The 18,549-nt window shown below is 49.3% G+C and overlaps 1 protein-coding gene across 2 annotated transcripts in view; it reads left to right on the plus strand.

The window, feature by feature from the left end:
• HNRNPUL1 (heterogeneous nuclear ribonucleoprotein U like 1) overlaps positions 1-18,549 on the plus strand; it is a 329,125-nt gene that overhangs the window by 118,111 nt on the left and 192,465 nt on the right. For both annotated transcript variants that reach the window (XM_033955122.1, XM_033955123.1), the window contains exon 6: positions 5,408-5,507. In XM_033955122.1, the coding sequence (XP_033811013.1) occupies positions 5,408-5,507 (100 nt within the window). The remainder of the gene's footprint in view (positions 1-5,407; positions 5,508-18,549) is intronic.

Here is an 18,549-nt window from a genome sequence, read left to right on the forward strand (position 1 = left end):
CAATCCCTTCTGGTGGAATCTTCGTTGAAGCGTTCTCACCCTTCTCAAGTATATGCCACTGTTCCTCCGGGCAGGGAGGGCAAAACGATGGACAGATTTGGTCGTCGCATTTACCAGAACTCTATTTTGACCTCCAGAGTCCTCAACTACAATTTTCATTTCATTACCTATTTTGAGTTTTTTCTGTCCATCCTTCCCAAGTTCATGCCCTACTTGGATTAGAGGGCACACTTTGAGTACCAGGAAGTCCTGGCATCATTGTCCCAACTTCGACTGCAACTGCTTCAGTCCTCATATGATGCCTTTGAGCTGTCGGCTTGGGCTACTGCTTGCTCGGTGGCCATGCGAAGCCTGGCGTGGCTCCGCACCATCGATATGGACCTGAATCTACAGGACCGGCTGGCACTGACCTCTTTGATGAGTCAATAGAGGCAGCAACCAAAAAGCTTTCGGACCACGAGAAGTCTTTTCAGTCCCGTCCTAAGCCGAAGCCAGCTCCTCGTCCTTCACGCCCGCCTCTGATTTACCAATGGCGTTTTCCACCAAAACAGGCTCCTACCATTCGTCAGCCTGTCAAGAGGCAGCATCCTCAGAAGCAGCAGAAGCCTCAGACGCCTGCTGTACCCAAGGCTCTTCAGCCTTTTTGACTGTCTCCTAGAAAGCATAACCTCAGTCATTCTGCCCTTTCCCGTTTTTCCCCCTATCGGAGGTCGTCTCCATCATTTTTACCACCGATGGACGACTATTACCACCGACCTCTGGGTCCTTTCCATCGTCAGGGAGGGATACTCTCTTAATTTCCAACAAGTTCCTCCAGAACATCCTCCAAGAGAGTATCCTTCCTCCTCTGCCCAGACCGCCCTTCTTCTTCAGGAAGCTCAAACTTTGCTTCAGCTTCGAGCTATCGAGCCAGTTCCTTTGGCTCAGCAGAACAAGGGATTTTACTCCCGGTACTTCCTTGTTCCGAAAAAGATGGGCGATCTGTGACCTATTTTGGATCTCAGGGTGCTCAACAAATTCCTAGTCAGAGAAAAATTTCGCATGTTGACCCTGGCATCTCTTTATCCCCTCCTCGAGCAGAACAACTGGTTATGCTCTCTGGATCTCAAGGAGGCCTACACTCGCATTCCTATCCATCCGGCCTCCCGCCAATACCTCAGATTTCAGGTGGGAAATCTACATTATCAGTACAAAGTGCTCCCTTTTGGCTTGGCCTCGTCGCCAGAGTCTTCATCAAGTGCCTGGTAGTGGTGGCCGCAGCGCTCAGGAACCATGGTCTTCAGGTGTTTCCCTACCTGGACGACTGGCTCATCAAGGATTCCACGTCTCAGGGAGTCGTCCTATCGACCCGGCGAACTATCTGGTTCCTGCAGAGTCTGGGATTCGAAATCAACTTTCCAAAGTCCCATCTCCAACCTTCTCAGGCTCTTCCCTTCATCGGAGCTGTTCTGGATACAGTCCAACTCAGAGCGTTCCTTCCTCAACAACGTCTGGAAGCTCTTCTCCATCTTTGTTGTTCAGTCTCCTCTCGCCCGTCCATCTCAGTGAGACACATAGTTCTTCTGGGTCACATGGCTTCCACAGTACATGTGACTCCTTTTGCCAGACTTCACCTCAGAATTCCTCAGTGGACCCTGGCATCTCAATGGACGCAGGTTTCTGATCCTCTGACTCATCACATCCAGGTCACTCCTGCTCTGATACAGTCTCTTTGCTGGTGGATGCTCTCTTCCAATCTATCCAGAGGCTTACTTTTTCACACGCCCCCCATCAGAAGGTTCTCACGACCGATTCTTCGACTTACGCTTGTGCGGCTCATCTAGATGGTCTCCGTACTCAAGGTTATTGGACCAGTGCGGATCGTCATTGCCACATCAATCTTATGGAAGTCAGGGTGATTTTCAGTGCTCTCAATGCTTTTCAGCATCTTCTTCATGACCGTGTAGTCCTCATTCGCACGGACAACCAAGTCGCCATGTATTATGTCAACAAACAGGGAGGCACGGGATTGGCCTCCCTCTGTCAAGAAGCTCTGAAGGTTTGGGATTGGGCGATTCGCCACAACACCTTCCTCAAAGCTGTCTACATTCAGGGGGCGGACAATGCCTTAGCAGACAACTTGAGTCGTCTTCTGCAGCCTCACGAATGGACTCTTCATTCCACGCCCCTTCATCACATCTTCTCTCAGTGGGGAACGCCTCAGATAGACCTCTTTGCAACCCCCCCACAACTTCAAGCTGCCTCAGTTCTTCTCCAGGATCTACACTCCTCATCGCCTCGAGGCAGATGCTTTTCTTCTGGACTGGACGAATCTCTTTCTATATGCGTTTCCTCCATTTCCTCTCATTCAAAAGATGCTGGTCAAGCTGAAGACCGACCATGCCACCATGATTCTGGTTGCTCCTCGGTGGCCCAGACAACCCTGGTACTCCCTTCTACTTCAACTCAGCAGCAGGGAGCCGTATCTTCTGCCAGTTTTTCCCTCTCTGCTTACACAGCATCAGGGATCTCTGCTTCATCCCAACCTGCAGTCTCTCCACCTGACAGCTTGGTTCCTCTCAACATAGCTCCTCTCTAGTTTTCTCAAGCTGTGAGGGATGTTTTGGAAGCTCCACGGATGCCTGCTTCTAGACAATGCTACCACCAAAAATGGACTGGATTTTCTACTTGGTGTTTTTCTCGTCATCAGGAGCCTCAACATTCCTCCTTGTCTTCAGTTTTGGACTATCTTTTACACCTTTCTCATTCTGGCCTCAAGTCTACTTCAATTCGAGTCCATCTTAGTGCAATTGCTGCTTTCCATCAGGATCTTCAAGGGAAACCTCTCTCTGCTCATCCTGTGGTTTCCAGATTCATGAAAGGACTTTTCCATGTCAATCCTCCTCTCAAACCGCCTCCTGTGGTTTGGGACCTCAATATTGTTTTTTCTCAGCTTATGAACCCTCCATTTGAACCAATTGACAAAGGCTCATCTGAAGTATCTCATTTGGAAAGTGGTGTTTCTTATTGGCCTCACTTCTGCTCGACGGGTCAGTGAGCTCCAAGCCTTGGTTACAGATCCACCTTTTACAGTGTTCCATCATGACAAGGTGGTTCTTCACACTCTTCCGAATTTCCTTCCTAAAGTTGTCTCGGAATTTCATCTCAACCAATCCATTGTCCTTCCAGTGTTCTTTCCAAAGCCTCATTCTCATCCTGGAGAATCAGCTCTTCATACTCTGGATTGTAAACGTGCTTTGGCTTTCTATTTGGAACGCACCAAACCACACAGAACTGCTCCTCAACTTTTTGTTTCCTTCGATCCAAATAAGTTTGGCCATCCTATTTCTAAGCGTACCATCTCCAACTGGATGGCGGCTTGCATCTCTTTCTGCTATGCCCAGGCTGAATTGCCCCTTCACAATAAAGTCACAGCCCATAAGGTCAGAGCAATGGCAGTTTCTGTAGCTTTCCTCAGATCGAGATCGATTGAGGAGATTTGTAAAGCTGCCACTTGGTCCTCGGTTCATACCTTCACTTCTCATTATTGTCTGGATACTTTCTCCAGACGGGATGGACAGTTTGGCCAAACAGTATTGCAAAATTTATTCTCCTAAGTTGCCAACACTCCCACCATCCTACTTTGGTTAGCTTGGAGGTCACCAACTTGTGAGAATATCTGCCTGCTTGTCATGGGATAAAGTACAGTTACTTACCATAACAGTTGTTATCCAGGGACAGCAGGCAGCTATTCTCACATCCCACCCACCTCCCCTGGGTTGGCTTCTCTGCTAGCTATCTGAACTGAGGAGACACGCCCTGCGCTGGGCGGGAAGGCACTCGCACATACGTGGTGCGGGCGACTCGAAACTTCGAGTTTCTTCAAGCAAGACTGCTTGTGAGACGTCCACATCGGGGCTCCGTTGGATCATGTCGCCCACTTGTGAGAATAGCTGCCTGCTGTCCCTGGATAACAACTGTTATGGTAAGTAACTATGTTTTCCAGTAGATAGGGATGGTATGCTGAACGGGAGGCCCATCATTATTGATGCACCTGCCTAGATCATCAACTGCCTGAAGGCTGCTTCTCTAAACTTTGTCAGTTGCGGGTAGATTATTTTATGGATTTTCAAAATTCGACCATGTGACTTCTTAAAGTGGAACACATTTTTCCAATAGCTTATCGAATCCCATGTAAATATAATCTCTATTTTAGTTATATCCTCTGGACTCCCTTCTTTTTTGCACAGGTTTTAAGTTCATTATAGTGCATGGAGATCTCTTCGTTCATCAAATTGACATTTATTGAGGGTTCCTTCTTTTAGGCAGTTATTTCTTGAAGTACACAAACTCTTCATTTTTAGTTATGGCACCCAATCTTTGGAACTCCTCTCTTCCCATTTATTTTCATGAAGAAAATTCGTTCTTCACATTCAAAGCTCAATTGAAGGCATTCTATTTTTCTCAAACATTTTGCTCCTAGTTTGTTATTTTGTTTTAATGCTTTAAATTTCTTTTTAATCTTTTTTTTTTTTAAGTAGGATAAATATATTATGAGGGGGAGTCTCTTTTCCCTTTCCCTAATTTCCCTATGCAAATTTTATTGTAATCTTACCTTATTATTTTTTCCTTTAAGTATAACGAAGTTTGTTTTATGTATTATTTTTCCCCTCCCCAATTTATATTCAGATTTTAACCTTGGTTTTATATTTGTGATATATTAAATAAATTGAACTTGAACTTAAACTTGGTAAATTGGAATGAATGTATATAGATCCCTAGGGGTTCCCCCCTAGGCTCCACAGTTGCTTGTGGCTTACTGTTAATAAAGTTTATTAGTTCCTTGCCTATTTACGGCATGTTGTGAGCTATGTGTTTCAAAGGCTTGCTGGGGAAGTCTTCTCCCATTTTCCTTCTCCTATTCTGTCCTGTAGAGCTGTTACCAGCTTTGAAACTGACTGGGGGCAACAGAAAACAAGGAGGAGGTGCTGAGAACAGTGATCAGTATCTCCTGCAACTGACTCGCAGGAGCGGGATCAAGACTCTTGGTTCAGCATACCATCCCTGTCTACTGGAAAAGATATTATCATTTAGGCAAGAAACTAATCTATTGCAACCTTGAAAAGTGAGGGGGTGGTCTCTTAAAATAGGGGAACATTACTCAGGTAGTTGTGCAAGAAAGTTCATGCACTGGTGCTGATGAGCTAGAAAAAAGTGGAGAGGAGGTAATACTGTGGCAAAAATTGCTCTGTACATGGTACCTATCAATTGAATTTTAGTGTGAACACTTACAAATCTCCCTCATGCATACGCATTGTGGATACCCTGAAATCATAACTGGCTTGGTATGCCCCAAGAACTAAGTTGAGACCCACTGCTATGGATATACTGGATTATAACAAAACCTTTTTTTCTGTCTTCCCTCCAGATTAATGAAGAAATTGCTGTGAAGCATCTTCCTGAAAGCGAGCCTGACCCACATGTTGTCCGTATTGGTTGGTCCTTAGATACCTGTAGCACTCAGCTAGGTAAGGATATGCATTTCTGGTGCGAAAGGCACATCAGTCTTGACTAGTGGACTATGTTCCTCTTTAACTGCAAGTTGTGTAGAAGATGACATATTTTGGGATTTTATCTGGATTTGGAGGCTTTTTGGTGCTTAAGAGGTCCTCAGCAGTCCTGGGTCAGCTCTGCCTGGGAGAAGATACGGACTGTCTGAGCAGAAGTCTGTAGCTAACAGGGCAACAACCCTTTTACAGGGAACCTGTTAGCCAGCCTGTATTGACAATGTAGAACTCGGTGTCCATTACCCTTGTAGAATGGCTCACTCCTGATCGTTTTGATCTTGTGTGCAGGCTATTTGGCCCTGTAGTTTTCTGGTAGGCTTTAGTGGGTGCTGGCTGTGTTTCCCTTCCCCTGATAATGCACTTTGGGGGGTCTGAGTTCTCAGTCTAGCTTCAGTCTGACTGGCAGCCTGAAGATTGCAGCATTTGGACCCTTCTACATACTTCTGAGGCAGGAGTCTTCTTCATAACGCAGCTGTAGTGTGAGCTGAAGCAGGCATAGTACCAGCATAGAACAGTGAGTGCAGGCGATTATAGTCTATTGGGGGGTGGGTCCTCTGAAAACTGTTATTATCCCAGGACAAGCAGGTAGCATATTTTCACATGTGTTTAAGGCCGTTACATTAACGGGTGCTAGAATAGATGTCTGTCTGTCTTTCTCCTGCCCCCCTGTCTCTTTCTTTCTGTCTCTCTCCCTGCCCCGTCTATCTTTTTTCTTTCTGTCTCTCTCCCTGCCCCGTCTATCTTTTTTCTTTCTGTCTCTCTCCCTGCCCCGTCTATCTTTTTTCTTTCTGTCTCTCTCCCTGCCCCGTCTATCTTTTTTCTTTCTGTCTCTCTCCCTACCCTGTCTATCTTTCTTTATTTCTTTCTATCTTTCTTTCTCCCTCCCGCTGTCTATCTTTATTTCTTTCTTTCTATCTTTTTTTCTTTCTGTCGCTCTCCCTGCCCAGACCCTCACTGAATAGCCCGTTACATTAATGGGTGCTAGAATATATGTGTGTGTCTGTCTTTATTTCTTTCTCTCTCTGTCTCCTTAGCCGCTTTCTGTATTTCTGTCTTTCTTTTGACTGTCCACCACCACCCCTTGCATGCTCCCCCTGTCCATTCTCCCTTCCTTTTACCTCCCCTGTGTCCACCACCACCCCTTCACTGCTCCCCTTATCCAGCAGCAGCACTTCTCCCTTTGTTTTACCTCTCCCCTGTCCATCAGCACCTCTTCCTGCTCCCCCTGTCCAGGAGTAGGCCTCCCTTCCTTTTTTCCCCCCCTGTCCATCAGCACCTTCTGAAAGCTTGCTTGGCAATCTGAGTGGTATGGCTTTAAGGTGGTTTTTGGTCACCTCCAGTATAGTTATGTTAGAGAGAACCTGGGTACCATCCATGGAGGAGAGCTGATTGGCAAAGAGAAAAAGTTCTGTTAGGTTCTCCAGATGTCTCATGTCTTCAAATCTCAGATTTAAGCAATCACCTCACATACATAACTGGCTCAAACTCCAACTTCCATTTCTGCTGGCATCTTTGTCTTGGGGGTGGCTCCTCCCTGGCGCTTTCAGGCGCGTTAACCAGCGCTAATGTGTGCGAGCGGCTCCAGCACCGGCTTCTCCACCTGGACACGCGCCGTGCTCCGCCCCTTAGCTACCCGGAAGTACCGGGCTTCACTCGCCTGCTCCCAGAGAGTAGGCCAAGAGAGAGGGCGGGAGTGGGGGAGTGGCTGCGCATGGCATGGACAGCATTGAAAGTGAACTGTCACTTTAAAGTTTTAAGATACTTTGAGACTGGCCACACCACGCATGCACAAGTGCCTTCCTGCTCGAGATAGGCTTGCGGTACCTCTGTTCTTCGTTCTCCACAGAGCGAAGAAGTTGTGTTCTAGATTTTGTCTAGTTATCGTGCCTTCAACCCGTTTTATCTTTACTTTTTAGGCCTTTCTTTGCTCTCTATTTTATTTTACTCATATTTCTCTTTAACTAAAAAAAAAAAAAAAAAAAAAAGTATTTTCTTTTTTCTCCCACATCGGGCTTCTGCTCTTCTGTGGTGGGTGGGGGGGGGGGGGGGGGCATTCATGCCGTCACAGGGCCTCTATCCTTGAGATTTTTTTCCATATTCTTTCCTGGCTGTGCTCCAAAACATTGAGTTTAATTTTGCTGACACTATTTTCCCATCCATGTTGAAGCTTTTGATGGGTTTTAAATAGTGCTTATCCCAGGACAAGCAGGCAGCATATTCTCACATGTGGGTGACGTCATCCACGGAGCCCCGATGCGGACAGCTTTTCAAGCAAACTTGATTGAAGATTTCAAGTTTGCTAGTGCTGCACCACGCATGTGTGTGCCTTCCTGATCCACTAGAGGGCGCATCCCCTCCTCATGGTCTTCAGTTCTTAGTTTTCCGCGGAGCCAGAAAGCCCTGTCTCTCTTCTCTGCGTTCTTATAAGTGCCTTTCTAGCACCGCGGCTTCTTTATTTTGTTAGGGAGTCGCTGTGCGTTTGTTGATTGATCGTGTATTTCTTTGTTTCAAAAAAAAAAAAAAGGACTTTTTATTGTGTTTCTGCTGGTTCCACCGGCAGGCCTTTCTTGGGCCTCAGCCATGCGGCTAGGCCTCATTTGGCTGCAGCTGTATTTTCTTCTTCCCTGGCCTCTCTCTGGGCTCACCTCGTGTGAGCAGGATGGCCAGGACCATTTTTCCTTCGTTGGAATCGGACTGAGTAGCTTCGATCCCCGGTAAGTCTTCTTTCTTTCTTTCTGTTCTTCTAGCTGCGTTACCTCGGTAATGCCACCGGCTGAGTCTCAGGCATTCCAGGCATCGAGTGCAGTCGTGCCCGCCTCTACGAGACCTTCGAAGCGTGCATCCTTTCATGGGAATACTCATCTCGAGGTTGCCCTTTATGGAGCGCACTGCTGCACCTTTATTACCAGTTTCATTGGTACGGTGCCGACTTCTGAACCTCGATGTGCCTCGACGTCGACTGGAGCTTCGTGCCTCGACGTCGACTGAGGCTTCATGCCTCGACGTCGACTGAGGCTTCGTGCCTCGACGTCGACTAAGGCTTCGTGCCTCGACGTCGACTGAGGCTTCGTGCCTCGACGTCGACTGGGGCTTCGTGCCTCGACGTCGACTGGGGCTTCGTGCCTCGCCGTCGACTGGGGCTTCGTGCCTCGCCGTCGACTGGGGCTTCGTGCCTCGCCGTCGACTGGGGCTTCGTGCCTCGCCGTCGACTGGGGCTTCGTGCCTCGCCGTCGACTGGGGCTTCGTGCCTCGCCGTCGACTGGGGCTTCGTGCCTCGCCGTCGACTGGGGCTTCGTGCCTCGCCGTCGACTGGGGCTTCGTGCCTCGCCGTCGACTGGGGCTTCGTGCCTCGCCGTCGACTGAGGCTTCGTGCCTCGACGTCGACTGAGGCTTCGTGCCTCGTCGACTGAGGCTTGGTGCCTCTACGTCGACTGAGGCTTGGTGCCTCTACGTCGACTGAGGCTTGGTGCCTCTACGTCGACTGGGGCTTCGTGCCTCGATGTCGACTGGGGCTTCGTGCCTCGCCGTCGACTGGGGCTTCGTGCCTCGCCGTCGACTGGGGCTTCGTGCCTCGCCGTCGACTGGGGCTTCGTGCCTCGCCGTCGACTGAGGCTTCGTGCCTCGACGTCGACTGAGGCTTTGTGCCTCGTCGACTGAGGCTTGGTGCCTCTACGTCGACTGGGGCTTCGTGCCTCGATGTCGACTGGGGCTTCGTACCTCGACTGAGGCTTTGTACCTCGACTGGGGTTTTGTGCCTCGACGTCGACTCCGGCTTTGTGCCTCGACGTCATTTGAGGCTTTGTGCATCGACGTCGTTTGAGGCTTTGTGCCTCGACGTCGACTGGGGCTTGGTGCCTCGACGTCGACTGCGGCTTGGTGCCTCGACGTCGACTGTGGCTTGGTGCCTCACCGCCGCCTGAGGCCCTGTGCCTCGACGTAGGAGGCGGCTTGGTGCCTTGACGTCGTCTAAGGCTTTGTGCTTCGACTTTCTGCCTCGATGTCGACTGGGGCTTGGTGTCTCGATGTCGACTGAGGCTGGGTGTCTCGACGTCGACGGATGCTTTGTACCTTCGCCATCGGCTGCGGCCGTGTGCTCCGCGTCACTTGACGCTTGTGCTTCGACGGCGCCTGAGGCTTGTGCCTCGACGTCGACTGAGGCTGGGGGCCTCATTGTCGGCTGGAGATCTGTGCCTCGTCGTTGCCGGGGCTTCGTGTCTCGCCGTCGACTGGAGCTTTGTGACTTGACGTCGCTTGGGGCTTTGCCCTTTGGTTGGCGGTGGCCTTGTGTCTCCATGTCGACTGTGGCTTGGTGCCGCAACGTCGCTGGGGGCTTTATATCTCGGCAGCGGCTGAGGCTTTGGGCCTCGGCGTCGACTGCGGGTTTGCGCCCCGTTATCGACGGGGGCTTAGTGTCTCGACGTCGTCTGTGGCTCTGTGCCTCGGCGTCTCCGGCTCCTGTTCGAAAGGGTTCCCCGCTTTCTCTTCGGTTCATTCTGGGCCGCCGTGATGGAATCTTGTAGTATGGAGTTTGGTTGCCTGGAGGAGACTCTCTCCCTGCTCCGGCTCTATTGCTCCTGCCATGCGTTATCTCGCTTGGCGCAGAGTGTGGCTGAGGATCCGAACCTCCTGGATTGTCTCGCCACTTTTACTTGCGTGAGTTCTGCGTTTCTTGAGGCCTCTCTTGCGGTGGCCGCTAACCGCCTCTCAGAACGCGACCGGTCCTTCACCTATCGGGACGCCTTCAGCTGAATCCCGTCTGCCTTGGTGGTTTGGACTCCTTCTCCGGAGGGGCCCTCCGGATACCTTTCTTGTGTTCTCGGCCTCCTTCGCAGCAGCCGCAATAGCTGCAGCAGCGCCGGGTTATGGTCCAGTCGCCGGCTTCGGCGACTCCTGGCCGTCTTTTTGACTATTCTCGCATAGCCTCCGGGCTGCTCTCCTTCTGGGATTCCTCCCCTCCCTTTGGGAGGGGTGTCTCCGTGTCTACGCACCGGGAGTATAGCCTCGCTTCTGTCGGTTGGGCATTCCCATCCTCCCATCTGCGTCTGGTCCAGGCCCTTCGTGACCTGCACTAGTTCTAGTCCGGGAGTGGTTCAGACTCTGTCCGCCCCAGTCTCGGGAGTCCGTCGGGGCGGACCTGGACCCAGTTTGTCTGCGGCAGGCCGCCTGTCTGCGCTTGAGTCAGCTGGTGTCTCCGCAATCTTCGGCCTCGGCCGAGCTGATGCTGATCCTTTTGAGATCATTGGTCTCCACGGTTCATGTCCCGATGTTCGCCTGGTTTCATCTTCGTGTTCCCCGCTGGACCCGAGCATCTCAGTGGTGGGAGGATCGGGATCCCGCTTCCAAGCACATTGTGGTGCCTCCCTCCTTGACACGCTTGTTTCGTTGGTGGGCCACCTCTTCGTATCCCCGCATCAGAAGGTTCTGCCGATGGACTCCTCGGCATAGGCTTAGGGGTGCACCTCGATGGCCTTCGGACTCAGGGTCTTTGGTCAGGTGCGGGCCGTCGCAGCCGCATCAATCTGCTGGAGCTCTGGGCCATTTATAATGCCGGGGTGGATTTTCATTATTGGTTGCAAGATTGCGGGGTCCTGGTGCGTCCCGACATCCCGGTGGCGATGTATTCTGTGACCAAGCCAGGGTGTACAGGTTCCCTGTTACTTTGCAGGGGAGCCCTTCGTCATTGGCAGGGGGTGTTACACCACTACTTATTTCTTCGGGCGTTGTATTTCCGGGGCGAGCAGCATTGTCTGGTGGACACGTTAAGTCGCCCTTCTCGGCCGCATGAATGGTCGCTCCATTCTCAGACTTTGCGGCATGTGGTTGTTCGGTGGGGAACCCCACAGGTAGTTCTGTTCGCTTCGCCCCTCACTCACTGGTTGCCTCGATATTGCTCGAGGATGTTCTCCCGGGTTCGCATCAAGGTGGATGGGCAGGTTCCTCTATGTGTTCCCTCCCTTTACTCTGATTCTCAGATCTTTGATGCACCTCCTGTCAGGCTGCGCCACCATGATCTTGCTGGCTCCTCTGTGGCCCTGACAGCTGTGGTTCTCCCTGCTCCTTCAGCGTGTCAGGGAGCCTCTGCTTCTACCTATGTTCCCTTCTCTGCTGTCTCAGTGTTGAGGTTTCTGTTGCCTCCCAATCTGCAGTCTCTACACTTATCAGCTTGGTTCCTCGCAACGTGCCTCCCTCCTTCTGTTTCTCTCAGTCGGTGGGGATATTCTCGAGGCTTCTCGTAGGGGCTCCACTCGGCAATGCTTTTCCCAGAAATGCTCCTGATTTGCTGCGTGGTGTGCTGAACACTGCATGGATCCACTCTCTGCCTCCTTCCCTTCAGTGCTGGATTTTCTGTTCCACTTGTCTCGGTCTGGTCTCAAATCGACATCTATCCGAGTCCACCTCTGTGCGATTGCTGCCTTTCCTTGGCCGCTGGATGGGAAGCTGCTCTCCGTCCATCCGACGGTTTCCCGCTTTCTGAAGGGTTTCTTCAATGTTCATCCTCCGCTCAAGCCCCCTCCGGTGGTTTGGGATCTTAGGGTGGTCCTGGCTCAATTGGTGAAACCTCCATTTGAACCCATTGATAACGCTCTTTTGATCTGTTTCACCTGGCGGGTGGTATTCCTGGTTGGTCTCACGTCTGTTCGTAGAGTCCGTGAGCTGCATCCTCTGGTTGCGGACCCATCTTCTGCTGTATTTTATCAGGACGCAGTGGTCCTGCGTACTCATTACAAGTTCTTGCCCAAGAAGGTTTCGGACTTTCATCTCAATCGTTCCATTGTTCTTCCAGTCTTTTTTCCGAAGCCCCACTCTCATCCTGGCGTGGTGGCGCTTCATACGATTGACTGTTAGAGGGCGTTGGCTTTTTATCTTCAACGCACTCAGTCTCATCGGACGGTTCCTCAATTGTTTTTGTCCTTCGACCCTACTCGGGTGGGACGCCCTGTTTCCTAGCGCACCTCGTCCAACTGGTTGGCTGCTGGTTTGCTACGCTCAGGCTGGTCTCGCGCTGCATGGTCGAGTCCCGGGACATAGAGTCCGAGCGATGGCGGCTTCTGTAGCTTTCCTCAGGTCAACGCCTATCGAGGAGATTTGCAAGGCTGCCACTTGGTCTTCGGTTCATTCTTTCATCTCCCACTACTGTCTGGATACTCTGTCCAGGAGCGACGGCCGGTTTGGCCAGTCGGTTTTGCGTAATCTGTTTTCTTGAATTGCCAACTTCCCTCCGTCCCTTTTTGGTTAGCTTGGAGGTCACCCACGTGTGAGAATATGCTGCCTGCTTGTCCTGGGATAAAGCACAGTTACTTACCGTAACAGGTGTTATCCAGGGACAGCAGGCAGATATTCTCACAACCCGCCCGCCTCCCCAAGGTTGGCTTCTTTGCTAGCTATCTAAACTGAAGACCATGAGGAGGGGATGCGCCCTCTAGTTGATCAGGAAGGCACACACATGCGTGGTGCAGCACTAGCAAACTTGAAATCTTCAATCAAATTTGCTTGAAAAGCTGTCCGCATCGGGGCTCCGTGGATGACGTCACCCACATGTGAGAATATCTGCCTGCTGTCCCTGGATAACACCTGTTACGATAAGTAACTGTGCTTTTTGGTGTCAGCGACCTATATCCTTGACTGACCCACATAGCTGGTGTTTGCACTGCTTAGGACCCAAACATTGCGTTGGATCCTGCCTGTGCTGCTGTACTCTGCAGAAGTGTTCTTTAAAAGTTCATCATCTCCAGCAAGAAAAGCTTTTCGGGTTGGCGATGGATACCTCTAAGCATGCTGAACCAGCAGTACTGGCAGTTCCTGCATCGACATCAAATGATATCCCAGCTTCGAGGAAGTCGGCTAAGAAACGTAGAAACATGATGGCAGATAAAGGCCAAATGGCCCATCTAGTCTGCCCATCCACAGTAACCATTATTTCCTTAGCAACAGCAGCAGATGAATCCAGAGACCAATGGGATAGCACATATCTACCAGCAGGCGGAGATAGAGAAACTGATTAACAAGTGGGCCTATTGGCTGGCACTCCTCCTGTATCGTCAGTATTCTCTATCTCCCAGCAGGAAATGATCACTATTCAACTAGCTCCTGAATTCTGGCTGTGACTGGAAAATTATTTTCTCCTGTTGAGGTTTCTCTTCAGTGAGACTGCCATTCAATTTCTCCTGTTGAGGTTTCTCTTCAGTGAGATGGCACTTTTATTTCTCCTGTTGAGGTTTCTCTTCAGTGAGACAGGGGTGTCCGGCTGAACGGTGCCGGCTTTAGGGGTTACACCTGGGCCCCCCCAGGTCCCTGCCTCACCCTCCCTCCATTCCTAGAGGGTCTGACTGGGTCTCAGTTTTTCTTCTTTCCCTTCTCTGTTTAAAAAAAAAGGGAGACCACAGTTGCTACGTTCTGCCCTGTTAGTGCTGCACAACCAGCTCTTACTGGCTTCAACCGGCTCTAACTTCAGGTTCTGTTTGGGAGTCTTAGTACTGTGGGTTCGGTCAACGTACGTTTAAGGAATGGATATTTTATTGAGGCTAAGTTTTATGACTAGAAATCCGTTGAGGGAGCCGGGACTTTCCCGCCCTTTGCGTGCATGCGCTTGGTTTCCTTGTTGGTTACAGCGTGGCAGTAGCGGTGTGATTTCATGCTCGCACTTGTTCTCCTCGTTGGGTTTCAGTGCAACAGTAGTAGGCCTGTTTATTCCGAGGCTCTCTTTCGTCAGTGTTTGTCACGGCCATGTGCAGGTGATTGTACAGATGTCGGTTTATAGCACCGCGCAGGAGATGGGACATGTTTTTTTCCGGCGTTGTGGGAAGTACCGCACTGTTAATCTAGTTATTCCCCGAGTCTGGTTTTCTTTCTATGCAGGCCGCGGCAGGGTAAATTTTTCAGGGCTTGAATCCAATTGTGTTTCTAGGAGTGTTGATGCAGCGGCCACGTGTCGGCGAGAATCAGGCGCGCGCTTGGGTCTCCTGCGATGGCAGGAGAGTTGCTGCGTTCCGGTAGTTTATTTCCAGCTGACTTTGGTCAGGGTATGCCGCGGTTTTTCTCCTTTCCAGTTCAGACAAGTTGTACGTGTTTCTCCAGCTTTGGGACAAGCTTGGGCAGATTTATATGTCTATGTCTGTATTCCTGCTGTATTCACTTGAAGGAAGCTGCTTGTTTAATCGGACTCTGGGGTTAGCACTCAAGGGGATTACCAGAGAGACTCTGACCTGTGGTAGGTAGTCTTGGTTTGTCTCCGGACTGGGTCGACATTCGGCAAATCACGGCACAGTGAGATCAGCATAAGATAGTGCCCTGTATTTCACACTGGTATCTCCTTCTCTCTTGGGGTCTCTGCAGATTGAGCCTTTGTTTGTTGGTAATTGTCCTTCTTATTTGGGCCACTGTGCTGCGCTGCATGTGTCTAGTAGGGCATAGGATATATATGCCTAAAGGTAGTATTAACAGTTTCCAAGTTCGGGCTGTCTCTATCGGCATAATGACACTTCACATCTTCCTGCGGCCAGGACTCTCTATCTCTATTTCTGAGGGGGCCTGGATTTCAGATTTCCATGCTTATCATGCTGGTTTCTCCTGTCACCAGTTACCTATTCTATCAAACCTGTGGAGGAGCACGCGCTATGTGGCTGTTAGCCTCATACCTGAAGCTCTCATTAGCGATGAGCTTTGTCTGATACTTGTTAGGATGCTGTTGTTTTCCACGGGGCGGTAGATGCAGCATCTTGATTGCGTCTAGTGCGCATTCACTTTAAAGGACATATGATTTCGCTCACGTTGCATGGAGTTAGTACTGTTTTCATGGTTCCAGTATACTCCTCTTTACATTGTGAACCTTGATTTTTTCCTAGGAGAGTTTTTCTTCTTACAGATCCTACAGTTCTCATCCTGCCGTACCCTGACCTTCTGCACTTCATTCTGAGGGGATCTTGACTTCTTCCAATGACTCTTCAGGCTTTCTCATGAGGGGGAAGATGCTATAATGTCAGGTCAGGGGGCTGTGAACATTTTTCAGGATGCTTGCAACTTTGCATCCTCCTCAGGTTTCCAGTTCGTTCTTGGAGTCTCTATGTTTTGTGTTTCCCTTTTAAGTGTTACTGGTCCTCAGGGCAGTTCTTGTAGTTCTTCAGGAACTAAGGGATGTTGTTCCACTTACTGCATGGTGCCCAAGACGGAGGCATTGGGCAGGCTGGATCCCATTTTGCTGAATTAGTTTCTCAGTGTTACACATTTCTGCAGAAAAACTGGGAGAATATTTACATTTTCACTATGGACTCCGAATCGGCACTAGGTTTGCTTGCGTCTCTTGCAGCAGCGCTTTCGGTTTTGGCACATGCCATTTCGCCTACCCAAGGCTTCACGAACATTTTAGAAAATGTGGGCAGTGGTACCATTTTGGCACTACCAGGCGTTTCACCTACTTTCTTCTTGACTGACTGCTTGGTTTGGACGTCTTCCAGTCGGGCCATTTGACTGACACGAAAAGGGTGGTTTCTTTGGACATGAATCTTCGAATTTGCACAGCGCTCTTTTCTCCTGTACTATTTATAGATATATCGGGGAGATGTTTTTATTCATATAGGAGAGAAATGTGTTTCTTCCCAGAGAGTAGGGCGATTGATCACAGTCTCAGGTTTGCATTCTTCTTCGGTCACCATGACCCAGAGTATGGGATTCTGTATAGGTTCTAGGATCCATTTTGCTGACTCCACTGGGAACTTCAGCTTGCTTTCCCATTATAATGCTACAGCTATAATGATATAGCTTTTGAAAAGTCATGGCTGATGTATAAGGGTTATGCGAAGCAGGTTGTTTCTTCTCTTATCCAGGCGATACAGACGTCTTCACCTGTGGCTTCTGCTTCCTTTTGGAGGTTTTTCCTTTCTTGGGTACTTCTCAGCATATGTACCCTTCCAGAGTTCTTTTTTAGCACAAGTGTATTGCCAAGGGCTTAGCGTTCAATTCCCTTCAGATTCAAGTGCCATTCTTAGCTTGTTACAAGAGCTAGGTATCTTGCTCTTCGCTTACTTCTCAGCTTCATGTAGTTCAGTTCGTAAACCGAGTATGGTATATTCGTACACCTCTTAGAAAGCCCTGTCTGGAGTACAGTCTTAAGGTACTTCTTCGCAGTTTACCGAAGGCTTCATTTCATCCTTGTCTTTTGAGACTTTAAAAGGCTGTGCTGTTGAACACGGGGATTCTTGTGGCCATGGCTTCAGCTCAGCGGTTTTCTGAGTTGCAGGCCTTGTTCAGCGGGGATTCCTATTTCTGATTTACAAAATCTGGGGTGTCAGTTCGGATGGTACCACAATTTCTTTCTAAGGAGGTGTCATCCTTTCTTTTATGACACTCACTTTTCCTTCCTTCTTCCTGGGAGGAGAAATGGGGAGACGTGCTTTTATTCAATGCATTTTTTTTAAAGTGCATAGCGTTCTCTGCGAGCTAGGTTTCTAACGACTTTTAGTTGTTTAGATCACCTTTTTGTACTCTTCAAGGGACGCCTCAAACGTATGGCGGCATCCAAAGCCTCCATCGCTCGACGGGTCCAGGAGGACATTCTTTACGCTTGCTTGATGGCAGGGAAGCGGTTGGCGATAGAACTTCATTACCATTCCGCCAGAGCAATGGCTACTTCTTGGACTCGGTCCAGAGGGTTTTTCCTTGGAGGAGTTTTGTCTCGCGGCTACTTGGTCTTCCGAAAGTGCTTTATCTCAGCATTACTGGTTGGATGTGGGGGCGCATGCGGTGGAAGTGTTTAGTGCTTCGGTTGTTGCGGAGGCGGCATTTGCTTCCCACCCAGTTTGAGGATTGCTTTGCTACATCCCATTGGTCTCTGGATTCATCTGCTGCTGTTGCTAAGGAAGGAAAAATTATGTTCTTACCTGTTAATTTTCTTTCCTTTAGATGCAGCAGATGAATCCAGAGCCCCACCCTTTCTGGATATTGTCTGTCGGTTTTTTCTTTTGCAACTTTCGAAGTTTGTTCTTATTGATGGTTGTATTCTGTATGATTGCCTTTTGAGATTTGTTATGGGAAAGAAGTTTTTTACATGCTATGCCTATTGATGGTTACGGATGCTTGGGCAAGGAGCTATCCTGAAGATACAGGAGGAGTGCTAGTCAATAGGACCACCTGTTAATCAGTTTCTCTATCTCCACCTGCTGGTAGATGTGTGCTATTCCATTGGTCTCTGGATTCATCAGCTGCATCTAAAGGAAAGAAAATTAACAGGTAAGAACATAATTTTCCCCTCTTTCTTTCTGAGATTTCACGTGCCTATCCCAGTCCCTCTTGAATTCAGACACAGTCTCTGTTTACACCACTTCTTCCGGGAGTGTGTTCCATGCATCTACCACCCTTTCCCTAGAAAAAGTATTTCCTCAGATTACTCTGGAGTCTATCACCTCTTAATTTCATCCTATGCCCTCTCATTGCAGAGTTTCCTTTCAAATGAAAGAGACTCCACTCATGCACATTTATATTTCATAGGTATTTAAATGTCTCCCGCTTTCCTCCAAAGTATAGCGATTGAGATCTTTAAGTCTGGTCCCACACACCATTTTAAGTAGCCTTCCTGCATCTTTATATCTTTTTGAAGGTGTGGCCTCCAGAATTGTATACAATATTCTAAATGAGGTCTCATCAGAGTTATAGAGAGGCATCAATACCTCTTTTTTCCTATTGGCCTATGCAACCTAGAATCCTTCTAGCTTTCGCTGTCACCTTTTCAACCTGTTTGGCCACCTTAAGATCATCACATATAGTCACATCCAAGTCCTGCTCCTCTGTTGTGCATATAAGTTCTTCACCCCCTAAACTGTACCGTTCCCTCTGGTTTTTGCAGCCCAAATGCATAACCTTACATTTCTTAGCATTAGATTTTAGCTGCCAAATTTCAGACCATTCTTATGTTCTTAAGCTTCGCCAGGTCTTTCTTCATGTTATTCTCACCATCCGGCGTGTCTACTCTATTGCAGATTTTGGTATCATCTGCAAAGAGGCAAATCTTACC

This window comes from Geotrypetes seraphini, chromosome 8 (assembly GCF_902459505.1).
Source record: "Geotrypetes seraphini chromosome 8, aGeoSer1.1, whole genome shotgun sequence".
Taxonomy (NCBI): Eukaryota; Metazoa; Chordata; class Amphibia; order Gymnophiona; family Dermophiidae; genus Geotrypetes; species Geotrypetes seraphini.